Source organism: Bombus pyrosoma, linkage group LG13 (assembly GCF_014825855.1).
Source record: "Bombus pyrosoma isolate SC7728 linkage group LG13, ASM1482585v1, whole genome shotgun sequence".
Classification (NCBI taxonomy): Eukaryota; Metazoa; Arthropoda; class Insecta; order Hymenoptera; family Apidae; genus Bombus; species Bombus pyrosoma.
The window spans coordinates 8,595,047-8,619,971 of NC_057782.1; the positions used below are offsets into that span (position 1 = coordinate 8,595,047).

The window sequence follows — 24,925 nt, forward strand, 5'->3', positions numbered from 1 at the left end:
ATTCATAAAAACCAACTATTCTTTAATAGTTTATTAAAAAAAGTAGAAGTTTTTACATCTTACTGCATACAGTGATAATAACAAAGCATAAATATATTTTATTTTTCTCTCTGTCTAATAAATGTTACAAAATCACACATTTAATAATTTCATTTACATCAGTAATCATCGACAGTTATTTCTATCGGTGGTATATAACGCCACGTATGTCCAGCGTTTATCAATTCCGAACAAAGAACTGGCGTATTTGGAGTTGACTCTTTACTACTACATTGAATATCTATTTTATACTGTCCAGCTGTAAAAAATACTACACGACATTCGTGATAAACTCGTCCATATTCCTGTAACTAAAAAAGAATGGAAAGAAAGAGAAGGAAATGCAATTATTAGGACTGTGTATATTTTTATCACTAAAATAACTTACTGCTGGAAGCATGACTCTATTTGCGCCAGCAATGGATAATCTCGTTTCTAATTGATAATTATTTACACCATTATGGTGATCTTGATAAAAATTTATAGTTAACATAAGATCACTTAGTGGATGTTCCAAAGCATTACATATCCCTATACCGACACTAACGCATTCACCTAAACTACACGTAAGTTCATCTTGTGCCTTTACAGTTGCATCGTTTATTTTAATTTCTGAAAAACATTTATCAATTTAATATAGGGTAGTTAAAGGATAATAATTATACGACAATTATTCAAACATACCCCATTGTAAGGGACTCATTCTAACGAGATCCAACATATCTTGGGTGAGAGTAATGCCAGAAAGGGTTGCTTTACCGATCGATTCCGTGCCCAATAATTGCCACCGTAAGTCAACTAATGAAGCAATATGTTCAGAACAAACTTTTTGTAGTTCTCCGATATCACCTGCTCCATTTAACTATCAATAAAACAGAAACTATTTGTTAATTATAAGATTTCTTAATTATAATATGAATAAAAGATATTCTTTATTGATATTGATCTATACCATTGATAATTTATTAAGTGGGCATCTATCAACCGGTACAGGGATTCTACAAGGCTCTTTACCCTCCATGTATATACATTTAGTTTGTGTATAATGCAATTCCATTTCATGATTAGTCATATTTGTTAAATCTAACACGAGATAAAATTGTGACGGCCTGGAAATATACATATACGTATTTAGATCGAAATATGAGATATGACTCTTTCGTTAAGCGCTTACGTTTCTGCTGGAAGTACATCCCAATTTGTAATTTGTACACTAGGCAACATCTCAATTGTGATAAAAACTGATGATATACGACAATAACCTGCCGTTAGACCTGTACCACCCGAGTACTTTATTTTCAATTGCCCTTCGACAACATTTGAAGTATGTAATGGAACTGCAAGCTTGGATAAACGCGAACTTGCCAAAGAAGAATGGCCCGAATGAGAACTTAAACCTGATCTGAATGAGGAAGTTAATTCGGATTGTCTCTTTGTATGCGACGGGGAACTTAATCTAGATGGTAACGAGCTGTGTCCTGAATGAGACATTAAGCTGCTCGGCTGGCTGAGATACGTACTGCTGCTAATATCTAAAAGATATTTAATATATAATAATTTATTACACTGTATTGAAAGAAAAAGATAGAAGTAATTGATCATATTACCATTTCGCGATGTAGGTGCTATAAAATCTGTAGCCGCATATAAATACAATGTAAGACTGGCACTAGCGCCGGGTTGTATGGGTAACTGTGCCATAAAATTTTTATCGTTCCATTTAAATATTTTACTTTCGAGTATTGTGTCTAATGTTGATTGTATTGATAGTTCGATTGTTTCGATAGGAACTTGGCCGATATTTGTAATTGTTACAGTACATTCGGCACTACAGCGTAGAAATGGCTATTAGGTTCCAGTATAAAGGTCATATATTTGTTATAATTATTTATAATAGATATACCTTTCTCCACCATATAGTGATATACTTGCGCTAGTCACTATATTGTCTCCGGAGCTAAAGCTCGCAGTTTGAGGTAAACTTGTGGCTACTTCTATTCTCGGTAAAGCTGGAACTACCTCAACAGTATATTGAGAGTGAACCATTCCCTCCATATACCTTAATCTACAATTTGATTTCACCCCTAATGTATGCGTACTAAAGCCGAGAATCTCTAAATCTCCAATTTCTTTAGGTCTGCCCGCTAATGTTACCGCAATTGGTCCTGATTCAGCAGGAAGTGTAATACTTTCGGGAATTGACTCGAATACTACACCATTTGTAAGAAGCCTCATATTGGAAACGTGAAGTTCAAACGGTAAGGGATTAATAAGTTGCATGGATACTTCGCAAATATCACCTTCTACCCATAAATAATCTGTAACCATTTATATTTGTTATATAGTAAATTATAAATAATATAATTTTGTAGGCAACATCAAGTCGATACACGCACGTACCAACTTTACTCTTAGATATATTTTTCCTCTCTAAAGATCCAAAGTTAATGGGTGTAAATAAAAATGGGCCATGATCTTCTTTTACTCTTTCAATCTTTTGAGGTTGAAGATGTGGTTGCATATTTTTTAAAATAAATGATTTAGTTTTTGGAATATTCGTTAAATTAGCAGGCGGTATAACTGTTCCAGAATCTAAAACCTATTGAAAATAATTTTATTTTCAATACTGAAAACGTTATCCTAACATTTTCCTAAAACTTACGAGAGGTACGGGAGCGCCTTCGCATTGTTGAGATACATTTTGAAGTTGCAAAGCAGTTTCTTTACGTTCATTAGGAGTTAAGTAATTGTACATCGTTTGAAGTAGAAATGTCATGTGTCTCGTCGCCAATGCTGGATTACCCATGCGATTAGCGGCAGTAACAAGTTCATTTATTACCTGAATTTGTATAACTGGCCAGCCTCTATGGTTTTCTATACAAACAAATTTTCCCTTAACGCTAACGCGTCACAACACGATCCAAGATTATGTCATAAAAAAATTACCAGGAGACATATCAACAGGATCTAAGGACAATTTAAATCCAGAAGTAGCTTGTAACATTAAATTATAACACTGTTGCCAATCTGGATTAGGATTATTTTGAGATACATGTCTTGTTGCAGCTAATCTTAGACAAAATGACGCTTTTCTTATAAAACCAAAACTTGTGTATAAATCTGATAATGTAGTGAACCGATCAATCTAAAATATTGTATAATTTTTTGTTATTGTCATTTAGTAAATTAATAACATTCTCACGTAAATTACATACTTTTTCTTGCTCACTTAGTGGTAAATTTATAAGTATGACATTATTTAAGTATGAAGCAGCTTGTAAAGTACAATTTTGCTCTATTGAAATTCTTGTAGCCTTAAAGCTAGCTTCTGTCTCAATTATTCCAGCATATTGATATTTACTATAATGTACTATTGCCTCGCGATACTTTTTTGATATTTCTTCAGGTAGCAAAATATGTGGCATATTACTCTTTACCACCTCTATAGCTGGGGGTGATAGCAAAGTTGCCACAGCTTGTGAACCTCTTCTATATATAGTGAAATATTATCCATTCTTTATCCAAAGCATTAAACTTCCATTTCTGAAATTAATTTATTCTATACATACCTCTGCTTACCTGGACTTCCTTCCTGAAGAGAAGAGTTTCTCTGCAATGGAAGACTTCTACACATATTTGGATATAACACTAAAGCAGATGCAGCACATAAACCTTCAAATGCTGCTCCTAGCCATAACCAATCATTTACAGCTTGTAGTACGCTAGCTGCAGAATTATAATTGCTCAAAGCATCTGCTGGTAGACCAGCTTGGAGACATAAATCACCCAAATGTTTTGTCATGCGACCTACACATCTTTTTCTATTATTCCTAGATTCAAGATCTAATCCTATGAAATCTTTCTTTTCAAAAGGAGCTAGTAAAAGAGAGACCCGGTCTATCTTTTCTCTTGATCTTTCTAATCTTTTGGATTCCAAAATCCAGAATAAAGAATTGAGACATTCCATTACATGAACTTCGAGATCAGGACATGTCTCATCTGTATAAAACACAGCTCTAGTTTTGAAATTCGAAGGTGTACTATATGATGCTGGTGGTTCATGAGCGTTATTTGATTCTAATGGCCCAAAAAGAATAGCACGTGAATCATACAATGTTGCACTGTACTTTACTTTTAAAGTCTCATGGACTCTGCACAGCTCGTTTAACTCCACTTGATTGTCATATTTGCCAAAAGTAATTAACCCTAACAATCTTCTGTGAGTTTGAAAATCTCCCCAATCGTTATTTTCAACAGGATGTTCTCTAACGAATCTAGCAAGAATTTCGCGCGTTCCACCAGTAGAATCGGCCACAGAGAATCTGCTGCCTGCTTTCATTATTCGTTCACATAACCTGGTAATAGTCTTTTGTTTGATTTGTGTGCCAATAGGCCTCAAAAGTAGAAGCAATGCTGCATGATCATGAGCAGTTTGCTCGTAATCAGGATGAGACATCTTGTTGTCGGGTACCGGACTCGACAAAATAACACTAATAGCCGAGCGCATTTATATCACTCACTTCCTAGTAGTACTTTGTGGTACCTAGGTTTACATAGATAATAACTTTGCCTGCGGTATTACGGATGTATGATAATTCCTTAATCCGACAATTATATCCCGCGTTCATCATAACAATATTTAATACTACATTTCACTCTGATAATTGTTGTGTTACTACACTTGCAGGAACGACAAATAAAACACAAACTGCCATGTTTAAGGCATATCAAATGCGCGTGCGTTATAAGATGTTTATCATATTTATATTACATACGTATTAGTAGAGGAAATTAGTAATCATAGAGGAACGAAAACTTGTTAAATGACACAAAATAAGGATAACAAATGACAAAAATATAAAGAATAAGAAAGTAAACAAAGCAAAATATAGGTATTGAGTTTATATGTAACTTTTAATTCTATGGAGTATACATTTTATTTAAAGTTTGTACAGAATTGGCACATTGTTAAAATACAATACGAAATATTATATTTTTACCTAAAGATTCTATGAAGATTATATCAATAGAAAAAATAGATATGATAAAATATTACATAAATGTAATAAAATAACAGAGATTAAAACTGTAATGTGCAGTTTTTATACTATGAAAATTGTTTAAATATGCACAAACATGTACATATCAAGTATAATTAAGCGTCATTGTTTAAAATACTTCCATATAAATTGAATTGTTAAGAAAGGATATGAACTTTTTTTAAAAAAGAATTAACAAATATTCTTATTTAAATAACAAAGGTACCCTGGACATAGTAATAAATAGTGGTTATATTCCAAATAATAAAATGAATAAGCATTACATATTTGTTAGGTATTATGTAAATATAAAAAACGATTTAAATATACTTTTATATATTACCATTCCTTTTATATATGGTAAATAATGAAAACTTTCAACTATTACTATTAACTTTTTAGTTTAAAAAATCGAATAATAAGTATTATAAAGATATTTTTATAATATCTTTTTAGATATGTGGAATATAAACGCACTACTATACTTGATTTATATATGGTAGTCGTAATGTGAAACACATACATATATATCTCTAAAAAAATAAGATGTAAAATCAACTTTAAAGTACGAATTCGAGACTACTTTAAAAATCTGGCGTAGAATGGTCCATAAGTGTTTTCAACAAGCTGGTGTTCATTCTGAAAAATATTATTTCGATAAAATATTTGCAATATAGTTAGACATAATGTTGTATATTAACGAAAATGTACTTTTTAATCATGTGGTCAAAAATATACGATGGAATAATCGTCAACGTGATTATATTCCCACCTTTCCCAATCTCCTCCGTGACTTCTTTGTCTTTTAACCCTATAACATTCTAAATCATTTTATGGAAGAGATATTATTCAAACTTATTAACTGTATCAAACACATAAATTTATTATGTCATAGCAAACCTTTCCGTTAACTTCTAATATTTGATGATTTGTTAAAAGTCCATTTTTGGCAGCAGAAGAATCTTTAATTAAAGAGACTATCTTTCCGTTTCTGAACTGAAATCCGATATATTTTATACTATCTTTGTGCATTGTTACTGTGCGTTCAAATGGTCTAGAATTTACAAAATTTAATAAAAAAAATAGTAAAATTATAATTTTACTGATTAAAAGAATATGTAGCTGACCTGTCCCTTACTACTACTTTAATGCCATTAATGTCAGCGTTTCTGAACATTTTGTGAACTTGTTCCATTGTATATCCAGCAACAGAGACATCATTGATACTCAAAATTTGGTCTCCAAATCGTAATCCAGCAAGTGCAGCAGGCGAATTTTGACTTACTAGGCATACGAAAATGCCATTATCTACATTATTAACTCTCATACCAATTTTACCATGTTTATCCTTGCATAATATCAACTATAATGATAAGATAAAAAGATTATTCCTTTTCAAGATATAAGATACTAATATTTTACATGTATTATATAACATAAATATGGAAAATTACTTACTTCTCTTATACCATTTGTAACTTGTGCTCTCTGTAATCCTAAAGACTGGCCAGATAGTGGCGCAACCATACCTGCTAAAGGACCTGAGTTTATAGGTGTACGTACCATTATCTGAAACATAGATTTTTTATAGTTATTTTGCTGTAAATTGTAAGTTAGTTGAAGTCCTATTATATCACTTACATTCTGTTTAACATGAGAATATTCAGGCATATTTTGTGCTATCATTTCTTCAGTAAGTTCTAAACCCATATATTCTCCTAATGAAGGATATAGCATATTAGAAAGGATATTATGCGCAGGTGCAGATGGTTCGGTTTGTTCTTGCGATATAGGTAGAACATTGTGTTGTGATTCCATTTGTAGTTGAGCCTGCAAATATGACATAAATTAATATACATATAATATATAATATGTGAAATAATGGATAACTTTATAGTTAAAAATATATATAGCTAAAAGTTTGATCTTACCTTCATCATATGATCCACTTTCAAGTCTTCGAGAGTTGGATACAGAGACATTTTGTATAGATTTTGCAGAAAATAAGTATACCTATATAAAATATGTTTTTAAGGAATAATTTGTTTGTTAATCGTGAAATGAGGTAATAAACAAGGATGTAAAATTATTTATCGCAATTTAAAACAGTGACAGTATAAACAAAACAGAAATACATGTATGAAATTTAAAACATAGTCAACATGCAATAATATATATAATATCGTAATTCAGCCGACGATCATCCGCATAGCGATGCGATGAATGTACTGGATATCTAAGACATCTTGCACAAATGTTTATACCTAGATACAAGTTTAAATACTACACCTCTAAAAAGATGATTGGTAAAATACAATACTCCTATCACGATGCACAAAGCCTCTGGTCAACGTTTCACTACTTTATGTAAAAAACACGAAATTACACGTCTTAAACGACATGAGAGGCACTTGAAGCATCATTGATAAGCCACAAGTGATGAACAAAACAACTCTCCCAGTGAGATGCGTCAACGTCGATTCTGTTAGGGCAATTTATTGATTGGTTTACGCTGTTGTATATAACCTACGATCTCAAGCTATTGAGTCACCATAACCTCTACCATTGGCTCTACGTTCCATCGCATGTGCAATCTCTATTTAGTGACCAATGATCTTCCACATTCTCTTGTAACCGCGCCAAGGCGCATCTGTTTAAAAATGTATCCATCATATCAATGATTTCATTAATAAAGTTAAGTCAAATAGGATATACAACATTTTTTATTCTTCGACAAAAATATATTTGCTAGAGTATTGATATTCACACACATAAATTTTAGTTAACAGCTACTTTGTTCTAAAAACACGTTTCATTAAGTTACAAGATATTCTACACTTCAATAATAGTATAATTTTTTAAAGTAGGGATACGAAGAGATATTTTACATGATTATCAGATATTCATGATGCAATTCTGTATTGAATTATAAACCTCTGAATTATAAAGTTTACACGGGAAGAATATTAAAAATTTATGGAATTTTTAAAAAGGAGCTATAAAATTGAATGAAATGTATTTATCGGCTGGCATAGATAAGGAAGAAGTGAAAGAGAAGATAAAGAAGAGAAGTGGAAGAGGAAAACTCGTAAGACGTGGCGATTGGCTTCAACTTTGTTGACAAGTTAAAGAAGGAATTGTATAAAGGTGGGGGAAAATAGAATACGGTAGGGGAACAGCGGGTTGTTGGCTAATACGTAGGTAGTATTCAATGGTGAGGCCTCCGTGCGGGCCGTGGTGAACCAACAGGTGTTCCGAACTTGGCAGTCGCGGTACTGGTTATCTTTATTTTCTATTAGTGTTCATATTCACACCGGTACCCCTTTCACTGACGAATATACGTCGAATTACGTCGTGGTATATTTGGCGCGAAGAAAACATAATATGATGTCGGAGACCGTTGTGACAATGGACGGTTCCAGCAATAACGCCAGCAACAATCCTCGACAGGTGCCTACCGTAAAGACGGAACCGGTTCAACCTAACCCTCTGTTAGGCATTACGTTGAACGTGTCCTACTTCAGAACGATACCTGGTATCATTAAACTCGCACAAGTGGTAAGTAAAACCTATCGATCATACTTCGGTAATTAATCTCCTTCTGATTAAAATGCAGGATTTAATTAATCAAACAGCCAGAATTAAATGTGGTTATTAATCATTAATAAAACAAGGTAGCGCTGATTGCAATTTAAAAATTTTTTCAGTAATAATGATTAATGATATTTTTGATATCTTCGCATATGATAAAAACATACAATATCGGAAAAATTAATGTATTGTAAAATTTATCGCATCGATTATTTCGATTTCTTTGCATTCGTGTATTTTTCAAACAATGTGATAGATTAAGTATGTAGTATTATGCAACTGATTCTACACAATATATTTATGTTGATAAAAATAGAATAACACGTACTAGTAAACCTCAGACGCATGTTTGTTCCACGTTTCAAAGATATAGGTACATATCGTACACACACAAGATATAAGTACACATCGTGTTTTTCAATATGTATTGCAAAGTAAGAACATCTATTATGTCGTTTAGACGGAGTTTTATTTTTGCGATGTTGTTAATCTCATTGGAGTTTGGCAAACATTCATCATCGCTTTCGCTACTACGATCCTATTATCTTTTTGCACGGTATTGTTATTTTAAACACGCATCTTTTTCAGCATTGCGCAATTTCGCGTCTACTGAATACGACTTACTTCTCCGAGCATGCAGTAAAGAGATTTACTATCATTTAAAAAATAAGGAAACATACGCAGTTTCGAATTTCGTTTGCACCGTAACGTTGAACCTGCGACGGCATAACTGCATAACGGTAGTCTGCTCACCGAACGATTAACGAACTATCATCCACTATCTTGAAACAGTAATAATAATTTCTTATAAAATCACGGCGTTAAGTATTAACTCTGTTTCCATACGAAGATTAGAGAAAGAACACGGTAAGACACAATTTCTATTTTTTGTAGGGGGACAGTTTTAAAATACATTACTTAGATTGCTATCATATCCACGTTATCACAATTATCTTTTTATTTAATTTTGGCACAAACATTTCTCGCCACAAATATTTCTCTTGTTAAAAAGATTAATATATTAAAAGATATTAAAATATTGTTTGTCTTAAGTTACATATACCTTTGTCTTTTAAAATATTTCCTCAACTATATCATTGAATTTAACAGATCCTTTTCGCTATTAGCTACTGCATATTAAAATATTCCCTTTTCTAAATTATAAAATATCATTAAAATAGAAATATTAATAAAAAAAATTAAAAAAAATTGTTTTTGATTTTTCCGGCTGCGTAATGGATTCCTCTTCGAAATCGGCGGTACCGTTAAGTGATCAGCATCGGCAAGCATCGTTTCTCCTTGGTTCACGCACGTGTAGTCAGAGACACGCCCACTGACGTTTTCCGGTTTATATTTGCTCGTAAATAGGCGCGCATTGTTTTCTATCTATCGAAATAAATGAGCTAATTTATGTGGCGGGACATAAGCAAAGAAATTATACATATGATAAATCCTGACGGTGATTTTGCAGCAGATGAAATTACTAGCAGATAGAAACCAAATACGACCAAGCTATTTATTTCACGAGACTTTTGCTGTCCTCGAATCGCATTTGTCCATACAGACGGTGTATTATTGGTTGCATGTTTATCTACGTGGTATGCAAAGTGTTATAAATTTTACATAATTATTAGCCTGTGAATATTTATACAAATTCATGCTTTTACGAACTAAAGAAACTATGTAACTACTAAGAAAATGGTACTTAAGCAGAAAATGTTGGTCATCATTCGTAATAAGCACTATAGTTGCTTCCAGTATTTTATATATCTTCGCATCTTTGGTGCATTCAACGAACTTTTATGTGTCTAAATTCTCTAAATAAAAGTATGCACATCATTTCATCTTAACTTTCAAATACGCAATTTCAAGTATTAAATAATACATTAAATTCCGAATATATCTTCTTAAAGAAGAAGAAGCAACAAATCTACAAATATCAATGATGTGAAGGGGAAAGAGAACCGGTTTTTATTAAAGATGATGATCGCGCGTGATTGACCAAAGTCTTGGAACGATTCCCGGTCGGTGGCATAGTTTCGATGCGCTCGACACACGTCCCTACTAACTAGACACACGTTCGATGACCATACATGTTCATCCCGATGACCGGGACCATACGTGGCGTCCCACATACTCACAGTTCCATCCTACTGCCATACGCCGAGGCCGTACCAACGGTATCGGAACGATTCATTAAAAATTCATGCTGTCCTTGACTTTTTCTCGATAATTTTTCGTTCTTCTACCAACTACTTTATCGTTCATAAGATCCACGTGTGCGACTCGAATCAAATTTCATTGAAATTTTTCGTGTCTTTTAGCTCCAAGAGGTTAAATTATTACAACGAGCAATTACTATCATCGATGAATGAATGCCGAAAACACGATGAAAGATGCCAAAAACATTGTTTCTATTAATCCTGTTTAGTATTTATGAGGGCACTTGTTACGCAAGCCGGGTTGTTCCAGCCTTCGATTCTGATCATTAGTAGCGAGACTCCTTAATGTGGAATGCATCAATAAGAAACAGATAGTACAACTAACACAATACGAATGTCATTTACCGTGTCATTCACGTACGTCATATTTATTCTCGTATATGTATTATGCCGTATGTACAATGATACTCACGAATAGAATGAATCCAGCATATTTCAGGGTCGTCGATGACATAGATCCTACAACTTTTCCAAGCTATTCAAGTCCATAGTTCTTACACGTTTCTTATGTCTCTAGTTTCTTATCCCATTAACAAATTCATTACCAACAAGCTTATATCTTAGTGTTACATGTTTCAACTTTTTGTTCTACGTCGAGTCGTAAAGGCAAAATTTAAGACTTTTAGGTAAACATAACCTCAATTGTTTCGTGTAATCAATATCGCATGATCTTCGTAACAGTGAACACAATGGGAAGAAATCGCTTCATTTGAATGGTGAATTTCGGTCAGGCTGATACGTACTTAGTCGTTTAGTAATTTTCATCGATAGAGCGTGAGAAGGAAACGCGCGGAAAAAGTTACACAGTAGCCGAACGGAAAACACGATACTGTTGCTAACCTCGTCAAGATGAACGTTTGTTTTTCTACTTGTCGAACGAACTACAGCAGAATCTTGATTATTCGAACTGATCACGACACATGTTGTTTGAATAATCGAACTTTCCAGGTAATAGAAAATTCTTTTTCCACGTGATCATTTATTTTAAATATTTCTAATATTTATAATGTTTCATAAATATTATCAGTCGTATTTTGTCCGCATATGCGTAATTTCGGTATTATTTTTAATTTTGTAAATACATATATACGATATTATCTACTATGAAAAGATCCAACAAGGATTTATGAATAAAAACGTCACAATTTCTTTGAATTTTTATTCTTATCTTCAAATATTTCTCGTAAAGTATTATCTTCAAACATTCTATCAATGATCGATCGTTCTGCTAATCGTGGTCCTGATAATAACATCGTACTGCATTCCTTACATCGTGTAAGATATTATTGAGAAATTTCGAGAAATCAATATGTAATACTCGTATTACTAAATACTTGAAAAATACTCGACAGGTAGAAACGCTCGAAGGACATGATTTTAGCTAGTTCACAGACGAACAAAACACAAGGAATTGTGCAATATCGATCACGACGACGATTACAGAGTTCTAGGTTCACGAGTGTCTATGGTGTATAAGCTGTTCACGAAGCATATCGCCTGGTGCAACAAGTTATGCAGTAAACTCAGTAAACACACGCAAATACCTACCTTATACGCAAGGACAAGCCGCGCCTCGTAACGCAGAGAAAGAGACTCAAGTGACAAATTCAAGTCATATAAATCTTCTTTCCACGTTTGTGGAAGTACAAGCCAATTGATTAGATCACACGGTGAATCTCTATAGATATATTGAATATAGGCGTCGATTTATATTTCTTCATTTTATTGGTTTTGCGATCTTGGACGATATCTGTGTCTACTTGCAATCGTGTTGCGCGACCTAATCTCTTAGGTATATAACTCATACATTACACCACGTGGGTGAATGGTTGAGTAAACGATTTACATATTTGAAGAGCAATAAGTAGCATTATTATTCATCTGTAGTTTTTGTCTCTTCTTCGTAGAATGACGCAAACTGTGATGAAGAACGATGTAATTTACATGGGAGTATAAAATATTTACATATACAACATGGGAAAGGAAATACAAGAAATACGACGTGAGAAATAGTTAACGCGTTACAAGGAATATTTGTCGACGCGCAAAATACAATTCAAGTTCTTCTATATCACGCTCGTGTCAGAGTTAAATCCGTAACGTTATTTAACGCGATGTATATTACTAATTACGCAGTTATTTCTCTATAACCGGTGTGCGTTTCATTATGATCGAACAAGCGCGATAACGTACGTTGGTTCATTAAAATTACGTAATCGTTTAATAAATCGTAATGTTGCACAAATTGATTTATAGATAAAAAGAGGCCTGTATCGCGAACAGTAGCCTTTTAAACAGAAAAAGAGTTACAACAGCCCGCGAACTAGCGTAAATCCTGATAATTTTGAAAGCACTTGCCAATTTAAACGAGTGGAACGAACACGAGGCGTATCAATCTATGCGAATCGATCGACGTTTCTTTTTCATATAAGTCACAGTTTCCGGTGCCATTTATTGCCAAGAATAAAAAGCATAATTATTCGTTGCTTGGAAGTTACGAGTCCAAGTCGTTCGTCTCCGATTGTAAAAGTATTATTTCTGGAACCTTAAGATAAAGCGGAGAACTTGTTAGAGTCATCTCTGTTTTAAGGAGTATACGTCATTTCCCTGACAAAATTATACTAAAGTTTAGTGCTATAGTTTTAGAAATGACGCGTGAAACAAGTCGATAAATGATATGACTGTTGTTTTAACATCGTTGCTCCCTTACACAATGATATTTCAACTTTAACATGTAATATGTATTAATAAACTGATAAGTTACGCGTTGTTTTTTTACCGATGACTCAAATCGGATGACTTGTAATAATTAATAAAATGTACATTTAAAGTTTCCTTTACTTTATTGCCAAATTTGTTACTGTCATCCAAGAGAATTTATCAGTACTAATCGCTGTCCTTTTGAACTAATCTAACATGTGATTTATCGTCATGATTTAAGTTTTGAACTAGAAAACACTCTGTTTTACATAACTCTGTTTCACATGATGATGCTTTTCTCAGCATTTCTTCTTAATTTCGATTAATTGATCGTGACGCGATGAAAAAATTCTAGCTTTGTAAACCGTTAGTCTAAACTGTAGGTAGTAACCACTTAGTAATCGTACACGAATAGCGCATGTGTGTCGTAAGGTTTCTCCTCGAGTTATATCTTATCTGCTATTTCTAAGTACTGACTTCGCATTTCGATTAATTATCTGGACTTTAAGTAAGCGGTTTCCTACATACACGAATGGCAATCATGTTACACATACGTCTGCAAATGAATGCCTCCTGAATTGCTGCTGAAATTTTTACACACACACGCGTATACGTTCTTTATTTACAAATATCTCTTATCACGTTAATATTGAGTATTATTGTGTTATTTCCGCCGTAAACACTTTTTCCATTTATTTGATAAATTCGTCCGACACTCAGCGATAGTAACCAATAACCCAATTCATGTAATATTTCAGTAATTCGTGTGCTCATTCATCACCATTGACTCGACGATGAAAACTTGAAATTTAGTGGAACACTTGTTGCTAAGTTTTGAAGAGCATTCGACCCACGAAAATTTTCTTCGTTACACATCCATCCGCCTCCTCCGTACGTTTCATTCAAGTCAATTTTGTTACACGTTTTCACTCCAATTAAGTTTTCGGGACAATTAAGTTTGTCCAATGTTAAGAGACACCTGAAGCTTCAACGAAATATGGAAAAGTCTCATACGAAACCGTTACAAGTCCTTATGTTTGCCGATACGTTGCAAAAGCGAAAACTATCGTTATCGGAATGCAGCGGCAAATGTGTGCGCCGTCAATGCGATGATGTCATGTTTCAGTTCCCTGCTCATCAATTGCATATCTACTACACAGTTTAAGTGAATGGGGCTAGAGCGGTTCGCTATCATCTTTATTACGATCGTTAATGTTATGTATGTATATTAAAAGTGGCGTATTAATGCTTGTAGATCGTTCCCCCAATGAATAATGCAGATGCCTGACCTATATTTCCTAACAGCTAGTTACCCTCTTTTAAAGTTATTTTAGGAATCGTCGTTATTTCGTTTCAAAAACATCATACCGATACTAAAGAACAGAAATTAGATAAAAGAAAACACCAGCTATTTCTAAGCAAATCGAACGATTATGTCGCTAATATTTTAATAACTTGTATAGTCGTTGCATAAGCTATCGATGTTAGGAATTCTCAGTCGAACGTTTATCGCGGTCGACGACGTTTTCAAACGAGTGAAAGTGAAATTCTTCCTTCGGTATACAGTTCCAATCAGCGTTCCAATCCTTCGCACTTTCGCGCCCGTTCACCCTTTCATACATTCCAGCCTCTTGTATATTATAAACATTCATATCTAAATTTCATGCCAACAAGGTTCGCGCGCTATTTTTACTTCTTCGCAACGCTAGACGTTTTGTCGTGACTGTTTTATATCTAGCAGGTTAAATTCGTAGATTGTTCATAGTTGACGACTACATGGGAAGGAATATGACTAGTCGCACGATGAGAGTATCAAATGGAATAAAATACGACGTCGAGTATAGCTCGAATCAAGGCCGTGCAGCTTTAAATATAACTTTCTTTAGGTGAACGATTTTCATTTGCGACAAATAACAGCTAGAAAGAAATCTAACGTAGGATGATCGAAATCGGTTGGTTTCTAGAGTATAAGAAAGTTTGATCGATGCTTGGTATCTCTAACGACTCTAACCGAGTATCGTACCGGACAGTCGTAAAGAAAGACGAGATGCGAAGGAAAGCGGTTAAGTATCCGCACGGGTGGACGCTAGTCGACGAAAATATCGAGAATGTAGAACGCGTGAAGCTCGATCCCAAGACGCAACGAGAATTGGGTTGTTTGGTCGGCGAACACGTGTTCCTGGAATATCCGTGGGCGTATGTGCACCGAGACGTTGTCGCAAAGTTCGCTAAATTACCTGATTCCTCACTGGCGGTTTTCCGAGAAGATATCGAAATTTACGAGGCTGATACGTTCCTTGTAGGCTATTCGTCTACTGAGTTAAAGTCCGACGAATTTGTGATTTGTCTGACCGAAGAAGCGAGGGACCTTGTACGACAGCGAAATAGAAATATTACTCGTATTATTTGGAAGAAAGTTATCGGCAAAGTAATAAAGGCTGTTAAACCGTGGAACTCTTTAGGTAGTGACTTGGAAGTAGAGGAAACATTCGTCAGGAATACGAGAGAATATTTTGAAATAGAAATCGTATTACCTGCAAGATTTCTGAATTCTTGTCGAACGTTATGCGACAGAAGCGCGAATGATTCTAGAGACGGTTACGTCCAGCTGATCAACGAAGACGAGAAATTCGAAAACGTCGATAGAAAATGCATTTGCAGGGCTGTTCAGACGTATATGCAACCTCGTGAAACATTTGTTCAAACGTGTCCCGAGTACCCTAAAAATGCATGGACTCAATACGCGTGCGAAGACATTTTGAGCGAGTTTATGGTTGGAAATAACGAAGAAGAGGGACAGTTGAAAGAAGGATCGGAAAAAGATGACGGCGCTATTCATTGCAAGGAAATCGAGAAACCCAGGGAAAAAACAGCTTTGGAACTATTTTTAGAAGCTCGTTCGCAACAAATGATCGATGCAATTAAATATAACGCAGCTGTTAATTTGCACGTGGATGATATTGAAAATTTATCTAACCAAGGAGAAGATATCTCAACGGTCTTCAATACGCCTGCATTTCGTGAACAGGTGTCGTTCACTGATTTCAATTTTACAGCCAATAGAACTGTTTCTGACGTTTCGTTGCATCCAAAATTGACAGAATACTTGGCGATTTCGTACATCAGCAAATCGAAATTTTCCAGACAAACTCAAAAGAACGAATTTCAAGCCAGAGTGCTACTTTGGAAATTAAACGATCCACTTCGTCCACAACTTGCACTTCAGGACCACAGAGAGATTTACGCCATCTCGTTTTGCCCTTACGACGATAATCTTTTAATAGGAGGTCGTTCCACTGGTCAGATAGTTATCTGGAACATCAAAGAGTTTCTAAATAATCTCGACGACGGAAATATAAAACTTGGAACGTCGACACGAAACAGTTTACCAGTGTTTCGTCCTATCGTTGTTTCGGACAAACATCGTTCTCATCAGCTACCTGTTCGAAACATTCGATGGATACCTGCCAAACATAACACAGAGCCAAATGGAAGCTTGACAAAGTCACTCGTTTCTTCCGACGTGCAACTTCTAACCGCTTCCGAGGACGGCACCATAGCAGTTTGGAATATTTCTTTTCTTTCGAAACGTTCTATTCGCAATGATGAAGATTCTGACGAACCTCTTCGCCCGAATTTTCGTATAAAAATTCAAACTGTCGATGAAAAGCCACAGTTTACTTCTTTATGTTTCTGCTTTCCACCTATCGTCGCTGAACACGGTGAAAATTCACCGGATACGAATAAAAATGAAGTAAGAGAGAAGGATTGCATAACGAAATATCTATGGATAGGTTGCGTAGAAGGGTTGATAACGTGCGCATGGGAAAAGCAAATATTCGAAGAAAATTCAACAGACATTATCGAATGCGATATGTTAAACTGTTCTTACGCACACAATGGCCCTGTTGTAGAGATCACGCGGTCGGCACATCTTCAGAACGTGCTCCTGACAGTCGGTGGACGAGTGTTTGCCATTTGGAACGACGATCATATCGATTCTCCTTTATTTTGGAGAACAACTTCCTCTCGTTATACGAGCTGTTGTTGGGCTAACGAACCTGGCGTATTTTTGGTCGGCAGCCAAGACGGGAATCTTGAGATGTGGGATATAAAGAACGAATCGACTCAGCCGATATTTACCCAAATCGTTTCATTGGAACCGATTACTTATCTAACTTTGTTAGAATCTCCTGTATTATATAACAATGGTTTCAAGAAGATAGGCATAGGCGATGGTGGTGGATTGTTTCGTGTGTTCACAGAAGCAGAGGTTTCTCGTAACGAAAGCACGATAGAAAGAATGGATTGGTTCGAAGAATATACTTGGAAAGAGACGCGAAGGAAAAAGCTTTTCATCAGTTGGCAGAACGATTTTGTCAATAACGATGCTGCTATAGTCGCGAAAAAATTAGCAAGGCACGAGGAACAAGTTAAAAGAGAGGCGAAAGAGGCGAGAGAAAGGCTTAGGAGAGAACAAGAGACAAGGTTGAGGTTGCAAGCGGAGAAAAGGGCGCGAAGCGTTCCGATTCCAAAAGACGTCGCGTGGAAATCGAAGGAGTTCGACAGAATGAAAGAAGTTCTTTTGAGTAAACGGAATTTAGTTCCCTCGGAACTCGAAGCAAAGAGGATTCCTTTCGTCACTTTGCAAGATGAAAGAGACGCGAAATTGGCGAAAGTTCAAGATAAGATCGCTCATAGGGATGTTTATTTGTTCAATACATTATCTGCAGAATTTCCTGAACTTCTCGAAACGAAAGCAGAAGCCCCGGAATTCGAGGAATTTATTCCGGTAGAACTGGGAAAATCGCTTAATTATTACGTTCAGAAATTTACTGAAATACGACGTAAAACTAAAGAAGCATTAGAAAACAATTTGGCTTCTTAAGCTGTTCGTGTCTTTCTTCTATTCATATGCGATAGCAAGTAAAAGCAGTGGTAAATTGATCTTTAATAGATAAACCTATCTACGGTACTTTTAAAATGTAAACGTGGGAGTTTCGTGTGGGTCATAAAAAAAAAAATTCGAAAAAATTCGTATAATGTCCTCGAACATTCCAAATTTGATATTACATGCCATAACATGTTTGACAAATAATTTATGTAAATAGACAATTATACAGCTAATATGAACCAGCTAAATGGGATCCTCCATAGCAAATAATACACACGACTAGAACGTAAAAAGTGCAGTGTCGTGTTCGAATTAGTTTAGACATGAAAATCCCATATGTACACGATGAGGATTGAAATATCGATTCGATATTGAAAATCATTAAATTAAAGGAATGCGTGTTTCGATTGGTTTCAGGGTTTTGGTATAATATGTATGTCATGTGCCTCACCGGCATTGGTAAGCGGGACCCATTGGTTTCTATTCGTCGCTGTAACAGCTTTCATCGCTACTCTTTTATGGTGTTTCATCTATCTGCTGTCGATTCGAGAAGCGCTTAAGCTACCTATCAATTGGATTGCAACGGTGAGTAAACAGCTGAACAACAATTTTTATTTTGCAAACGTAACTTCACCTCGTACTTACAAAGCGTCTGTTCAATTGCAGGAACTTTTGAACACAGGAATATTCACCTTCTTTTATCTGATTGCCTTCGTGGTTCAGTTATCTATCTGGACCTCGTTAATAGGTTCAATGGTCTCAAGGAATATTGCCGCAGGGGTAAGAATAAACGTGCCTTGTCACTAGACTGCAGATATTTATGCAAATTTATGTTTCTATGAATATAATTAGACAGGTGGAATCTATACTACCGCTCATAAGTATCCCCGTCACTGGTCAAATTGTAGTAACATGAATTTTACTATAGCGTAGTTGAATTTCTAAATTTCCCATGAATGCATAAAAATCCCCAATCTATTTATTCCATTCTACTCAACTATGCGTTAAATGAAAAAACAAGATACAGTTGCTCAAGAAAATTTTCAAACATTTATAGAAATCTTTTATGAATAAAAGTTCAAAATGTTTTATATAACACGCACGATATGTGGATAAAAAGTTTCTGTGGTCGGTGTCCAGATACTTTTGTGAGCAATTGTACGTGTTTGACGATCCAATGGAAGTCGTAAAACGCCTCGGTTTTTACCTACTAATGAAAATAACGATTAAAATTCTTTTACTATTTGCGTAGGTCTTTGGAATCTTTAATACGTTGGCGTACGCTGCCGGGTCGTATTTCCTCTACGTCGAATTCAGAAGCAGTAACACACAGTGAAGAGAAGCAAAGGTACTCGAAGAGACGCTAGGTACCTGAAGAGCACCTACGACACAGCTACTACACTCGGGTTTTCGCGATCGTACGTTCTACGAACAAGAGTAAGATCGTGGACAGACGAATGAGTCGAAGCTAGTCCAACGAGGCCCCTACCTGATCATGTGTTGTAGCTTAACGAGAGACTCTATAATATACGTGCCTTAAAGATTGATCAAACCGGACGATTATGCTGTTCGATCGATAGAGGTTTGCGACTACGGTTTTCTGGGATCATGCTCGCTACTCGAACGATTATAAAACAAAGATGAATACAGTTTACTGCTGGTTCAGGACGGGTTAATGCGCCGAAGAGATATCAACGATTCTTAAGGTTTTTGTTTTGACGAGATTCGTGTATCCTCTTCGTTACGCGGTTCAATTTTTCACTGTACAAGCATAATATACAATAATAAGGAAAATGTTACGGTTAAAATAAAATGTAAAGGTTACCTTTTAAAAGCAAATTGTGTTTCAGAATCGATAAAATCCATATTGGATGTCGATCTCTTTTTTTTTTTTTTTTTTTTTTTTTTTTTTTTTTTTTTTTTTTTTTTTTTTTTTTTTTTTTTTTTTTTGATAATATGCAATGGATTATATAGTTTGGTCATCGATGTACCTTACGCGGCACTTCCCGTCCAATTTAATTTTCTAACTGTACCTTTCTCGCACTACCGCGACTTTTTATTTATATGTATACACGCATTAGTTATATACGTTTATATATATATATATATATATATAAATATCTGTTTTATATAGTTAATATATTTGCACAAATTGAACGTTATACATCGTTTTCTCTTTCTTTTGTTTTTTTTATTTTCTGTCAATCACATAAAGGTCACTTATGTAATTCACTTTCATTGATGTAAGAGCTGTCCGCTACTACGTGAATGAGTGTGTTCCTGGATACATTGTACTTTTTCTGTACACATTACCATTGAAATATATGTTCGTTTTTGACATTGTCTTTGAATTCCACTTGTACAGCGTTCGGATAATGCTTCCTTTTAGTTCAGTGAGTCAGATGAGCAAAATAAAGAAATTTTGGAATATGTATAACTTTTCGTTTTCAACAAGAATAACATCAGTGGGAATTAACAAAAGGCAGTTAAGAAATTATATACAAGCCTTGCAAAAAGATTGTTTTCCTCTATTTAATGAACGATTCAAAATCTACTAACGTCAACCAATTATCAGAGTGGAAATTAAAGGATTGTTATCGAGTCTGGTTCGACGATTAAATGCTGTCATATGCTGTTTTTACACTCGTTACTTTACTGTTTGTTTTATTTTATATCATATTATCGATTTTGGTTATTATTCAAGCTAAATAGCAATGAAAAATATTTTGCTTTGACCGCTAATACTTAACTCACGACGCGCTATAAATAAGTGTAAATCAGAACACGGTGCGTGAATATTGCGCTCGTGGAATTATGTCTGACTATAAAGTCAGAAAATTAATTGAAAATTTTATCGAGAACCTTGAAATTTCATTCGCCGGAAACTCCTAAAAAATTGCAAGAATACGAAATCATAACTAAGTTACCAAAACTAAATTTTAATGCTTAAACTTGAGGTTTGTATTTCATCCATATGTTTATATTTTGCTATGTAGTATTCCACATAACTTTGACTACGCATCTTATTATGTACACAAACTTCGTTACTTTTTTTCAATTTAATGTTGGTATACGTGTATACTACACGTTCATTCTCTAGTTAGGAAGACGGATCCAAGTATGATATCATTCATGACGTCACTCGTGCTATGGTTGGAAACGTAGATCCGCACCTCAGTCATTCGCAGGCGATCAAGGCGCGACCACCTACCTTATTAAGGTCAGTGTGAGATTTGTATACATTCCGCCTATTATTGCCGGTTGTGAGTCGTGAATCAGTGCAGTACAATTTTAACAATATACATTTCAATAATATAATTCCTGGAAAAAAGTACTTATACACAGCTATTATACAAAATATACGAAACAGTATTTATGTAAAATCATTATGTACAACTTATTATTATTCATGATTGCTCGAGTGTTTTGATAATATTCAAAGAATATCTCAGATTAAATAAACAACACTTGTTACGTGCTGTCAAGTTGTTCGAATTCAAACTGTTTCTATTCATACAGTTGATTAATTTGAACGAGCCTTTATATTAGACGTTATTCTTATCTTGAATTTTTTAACCTCTTCCTATCGGAAGACAAAATATCTCGCGACGCGATGTCGTTCGTGATACACTTTGGACCAGATATGTTGCAACGTAAAATCATTCGTGTGATGTTTTGTACGAGATACCTGTTTCGCGATGCATTATCGGATACTGCGTGACGAGGTACATATTTAATAATTTCGTCTTCCTATGTGAAGGGATTAAACGATATCTTTGACGCATACAATAGCATTTTATAAAATATGTCACTATGTTTGGTTAGATCAAAACATTATAGAATTCGATTTTTCCTTACCATGTGTCATTATTAAATGTACTATCCGGAATAGATAGGAATAAGATAAATATATTATGAATAAGTTGATAGGAGATCCCAACAATTATCCGGTATCATTATCGTACAATTCTTTCTTTGACACACATTCATTTAAAAATAACTGATGACTAAATTTCACACATGCTCGCCCGTAGCCACGCTAATTCGGGTGTATTCGTGATTCGAATTCACGAAAACAGTATCGGTATATTTTGAATGGACCATGAGGTTTATTATTAAATTATGAAAATTAATTCGTGTATATAAATTCGATACGACATATTTATTTAATAAATATTTATTTTAGGTACTTTTCTGCATAAAGCTTTAATTTATTATTCTAAGTATATGACGTTTATTTTACTTATCTTTCTTCTTTATTTATTTAAACTCGCACGATTCTTGGTCTATGAGTATTTCTCTCTTTTTTAAATACAAGGAATTAACGGTTGCGTTCAGTATAATAAGAGAGGTACAATGTTTTTTTATATGACTTTATCTTCTATATCCTTAAAAATACCAGAAGGGGATCTGATTCTGACAGTTTGGACGCGGCATCGATCAATAGCAAACATTAAGGGTGCGCCGGGATGAAAGAAACGATAACGAAAGTGAACGCATCTACAATCCTTTTTTCGTACATTCCTATCGCTCGTTGAATTACTGTTGCTCTCGCGTTCTATTTTTATTCGTTATTTGGCAAACATATAAACATAATGTAAGACATTTAAAAATTAAATCAATATACAAGAGTGTGCATTTTTTTGGAACGAATGAATTTCGCGAAAGAAGAAAGTCTGTTGACGAAATAAGGTTATGTCCCAAAAATCTCTGGCCTTGGCCTTCTTCTTGTCCACAGACTTTCGCTGAAATATGTATTCCGAAGTTGTTCTCCTACAAAACGCCCACAGCTGTAATGTGCTGCTTTAAAATTTCAGAGTCGATAAAGAAGGAGATGACAATGTCGCATTCGGTAACTATTAGAACTCAAACGGTAACGAGCGGTTCCACATCAGTTAACATCAATACCGGTTATTTAAAAACGTTTGGCGGTCTGTTTAAATTGTTTGAAGTGGTAAGTATCTATTAGAAATAATTTAAGGTAAACTGGTACATATAAAATGTTCGAACGTGTCGTGACTAGTTTCCGTTGTTAATTAGCATATAAAATAAACATCTACACGATATTTCTGCACGATATGCATAGTTCTGTATAATATTTGTACAATATTTCTACGTGTAATTAAAAATCAGCCCGACGATAAATCTAATCGTGAAAATCAAACTGTAGGAGCATTAACTCTGTAAAAATGTGCACATATTCATCTGGATGAAAATTATGCTCGGAATTACGAATTGCGGAAATACTATAGTGTATATAGAAACTAAGTTTTGATATATTCTAACAATGAATGACATTTTAATAGAAAAAATCTCTTCTCTCTAATTAGGTTCCCATATCGTTATCAAAGTTCCGCTTTTGGCTAAGAAATGCGATAAGTGTATTTACCTTACTGAAATTTTTTCATTTTAGGCACTTGGAGTAGTGTGCGTGGCAATAGTAGCGAACAACTATGACAGCTACGTATACACCGCAGAACTATTCTTCCTTCTAATAACAACGACATTTTTGATCGGTACCTTTATTTTGCTTCTAAGTTGCTTAGCTTCTCTTGCAACGTCCACTATCATTGCGAAGACTGTTTATGTAAGTTTCACATTGCGTATTTACGGTGAGGCCCAGTGCAGCCGAACAATGTAGTACGATTGCGATTTCGCAGCAGTCGAAACTCTCTAACGATACAGCCACAGAATGTTTCCGACAAATGATCAAATATTGTACACTAAAAGTTGAAAGTATAGTAGAACTCCATAGGAGTTTCCCAATTTCGTAACTAAATTTTCGTTCGCTGCATCGGGTTTAATTAAACGAAATAATCGATGGAACAATTAGACTTATGTCTTGCATCTTTTTTTAGGAACTTCTTTATCACTCTATAGCATTTGGATTATATTTAGCTGCGTCTTTAACATACGTAGTGCATGTGAGTAATAACGTGAAAGGCCGAAGAGGATACGAAGTATTAATGGCAGCGGCAGTAAGTGAAAAGAATGAGCCACTCTGTTTTCAGCCATCTGAAATTTTACTATATTATTGTTTGCTACGTTCTTTTTTAGATTTGTGGTCTTGTAAATTCAGCGCTATATTTCCTCAGTACGATCGTTGCTCTTCGCACATACAGAATACATTAACAGTGCCTTATAACAAGAATTCGGACAAGTTTTGAAATCATATATTCAACTATCAACGTGTTTCATATATTTCGCAAACCATTGAGTCGGGCATTGTCCAATTATATAACGCAACACGCCTTTTTATACACTGTCTTCAAATTTAATAAAAAATATATTTTTGTATGGTACTTTTTACATTTCAAACGTATTTATACACTACAACCGCAATATCTCTTCTTGCTATTGAAACGTATTACGATATCGTCCTAAAAATTTCTGCAATTTCGGAATTATTTATTTGTAAAACAGCAGGAACCGTTTTTATA

At 34.7% G+C, this 24,925-nt stretch overlaps 4 protein-coding genes and 1 long non-coding RNA gene across 11 annotated transcripts; 2 read left to right on the plus strand and 3 right to left on the minus strand.

The window, feature by feature from the left end:
- Positions 1-13: 13 nt before the first annotated feature.
- LOC122574275 (protein brunelleschi) lies at positions 14-4,777 on the minus strand. The gene is made up of 12 exons (XM_043741671.1): positions 3,609-4,777; positions 3,255-3,528; positions 2,986-3,184; positions 2,702-2,913; positions 2,440-2,638; positions 1,943-2,357; positions 1,647-1,867; positions 1,214-1,571; positions 992-1,148; positions 724-901; positions 428-651; positions 14-350 (listed from the first exon to the last, which is right to left on the minus strand). Exons 1-12 carry the CDS (start codon positions 4,544-4,546, stop codon positions 159-161), a joined length of 3,567 nt encoding a protein of 1,188 aa, XP_043597606.1. The 5' UTR covers positions 4,547-4,777; the 3' UTR covers positions 14-158.
- A 151-nt stretch (positions 4,778-4,928) lies between these two features.
- On the minus strand, positions 4,929-7,558 carry LOC122574281 (syntenin-1-like). Its single transcript, XM_043741687.1, has 8 exons — positions 7,368-7,558; positions 7,010-7,091; positions 6,720-6,908; positions 6,537-6,647; positions 6,206-6,441; positions 5,979-6,132; positions 5,790-5,899; positions 4,929-5,717 (listed from the first exon to the last, which is right to left on the minus strand). The coding sequence occupies exons 2-8, from the start codon at positions 7,058-7,060 to the stop codon at positions 5,663-5,665; spliced, it is 906 nt and encodes a 301-aa protein (XP_043597622.1). The 5' UTR covers positions 7,061-7,091; positions 7,368-7,558; the 3' UTR covers positions 4,929-5,662.
- Positions 7,559-8,276: 718 nt separating this feature from the next.
- Positions 8,277-20,324, plus strand: LOC122574073 (CKLF-like MARVEL transmembrane domain-containing protein 4). 5 transcript variants are annotated; one of them, XM_043741181.1, is made up of 4 exons: positions 8,277-8,636; positions 18,903-19,070; positions 19,152-19,265; positions 19,738-20,324. In XM_043741181.1, exons 1-4 carry the CDS (start codon positions 8,463-8,465, stop codon positions 19,819-19,821), a joined length of 540 nt encoding a protein of 179 aa, XP_043597116.1. In that variant the 5' UTR covers positions 8,277-8,462; the 3' UTR covers positions 19,822-20,324. The 5 variants fall into 5 exon arrangements, with proteins under 5 accessions (XP_043597116.1, XP_043597113.1, XP_043597114.1 ...); XM_043741178.1 differs by lacking the exons at positions 18,903-19,070; positions 19,152-19,265; positions 19,738-20,324 and adding exons at positions 9,258-10,267; positions 11,573-18,896 and having other exon boundaries at positions 8,498-8,636; XM_043741179.1 differs by lacking the exons at positions 18,903-19,070; positions 19,152-19,265; positions 19,738-20,324 and adding exons at positions 9,258-9,536; positions 11,573-18,896 and having other exon boundaries at positions 8,498-8,636.
- A 92-nt stretch (positions 20,325-20,416) lies between these two features.
- Positions 20,417-24,787, plus strand: LOC122574078. Of its 3 annotated transcripts, none has more exons than XM_043741192.1 (5): positions 20,417-21,705; positions 23,303-23,439; positions 23,899-24,072; positions 24,344-24,463; positions 24,543-24,787. In XM_043741192.1, the coding sequence occupies exons 2-5, from the start codon at positions 23,320-23,322 to the stop codon at positions 24,615-24,617; spliced, it is 489 nt and encodes a 162-aa protein (XP_043597127.1). In that variant the 5' UTR covers positions 20,417-21,705; positions 23,303-23,319; the 3' UTR covers positions 24,618-24,787. The 3 variants fall into 3 exon arrangements, with proteins under 3 accessions (XP_043597127.1, XP_043597129.1, XP_043597128.1); XM_043741194.1 differs by having other exon boundaries at positions 21,679-21,816; XM_043741193.1 differs by lacking the exon at positions 20,417-21,705 and adding an exon at positions 21,894-22,210.
- On the minus strand, positions 20,437-23,077 carry LOC122574080. The gene is made up of 2 exons (XR_006318891.1): positions 22,344-23,077; positions 20,437-21,806 (listed from the first exon to the last, which is right to left on the minus strand). It is a non-coding gene; the product is annotated as an uncharacterized LOC122574080 (long non-coding RNA).
- Positions 24,788-24,925: the final 138 nt, after the last annotated feature.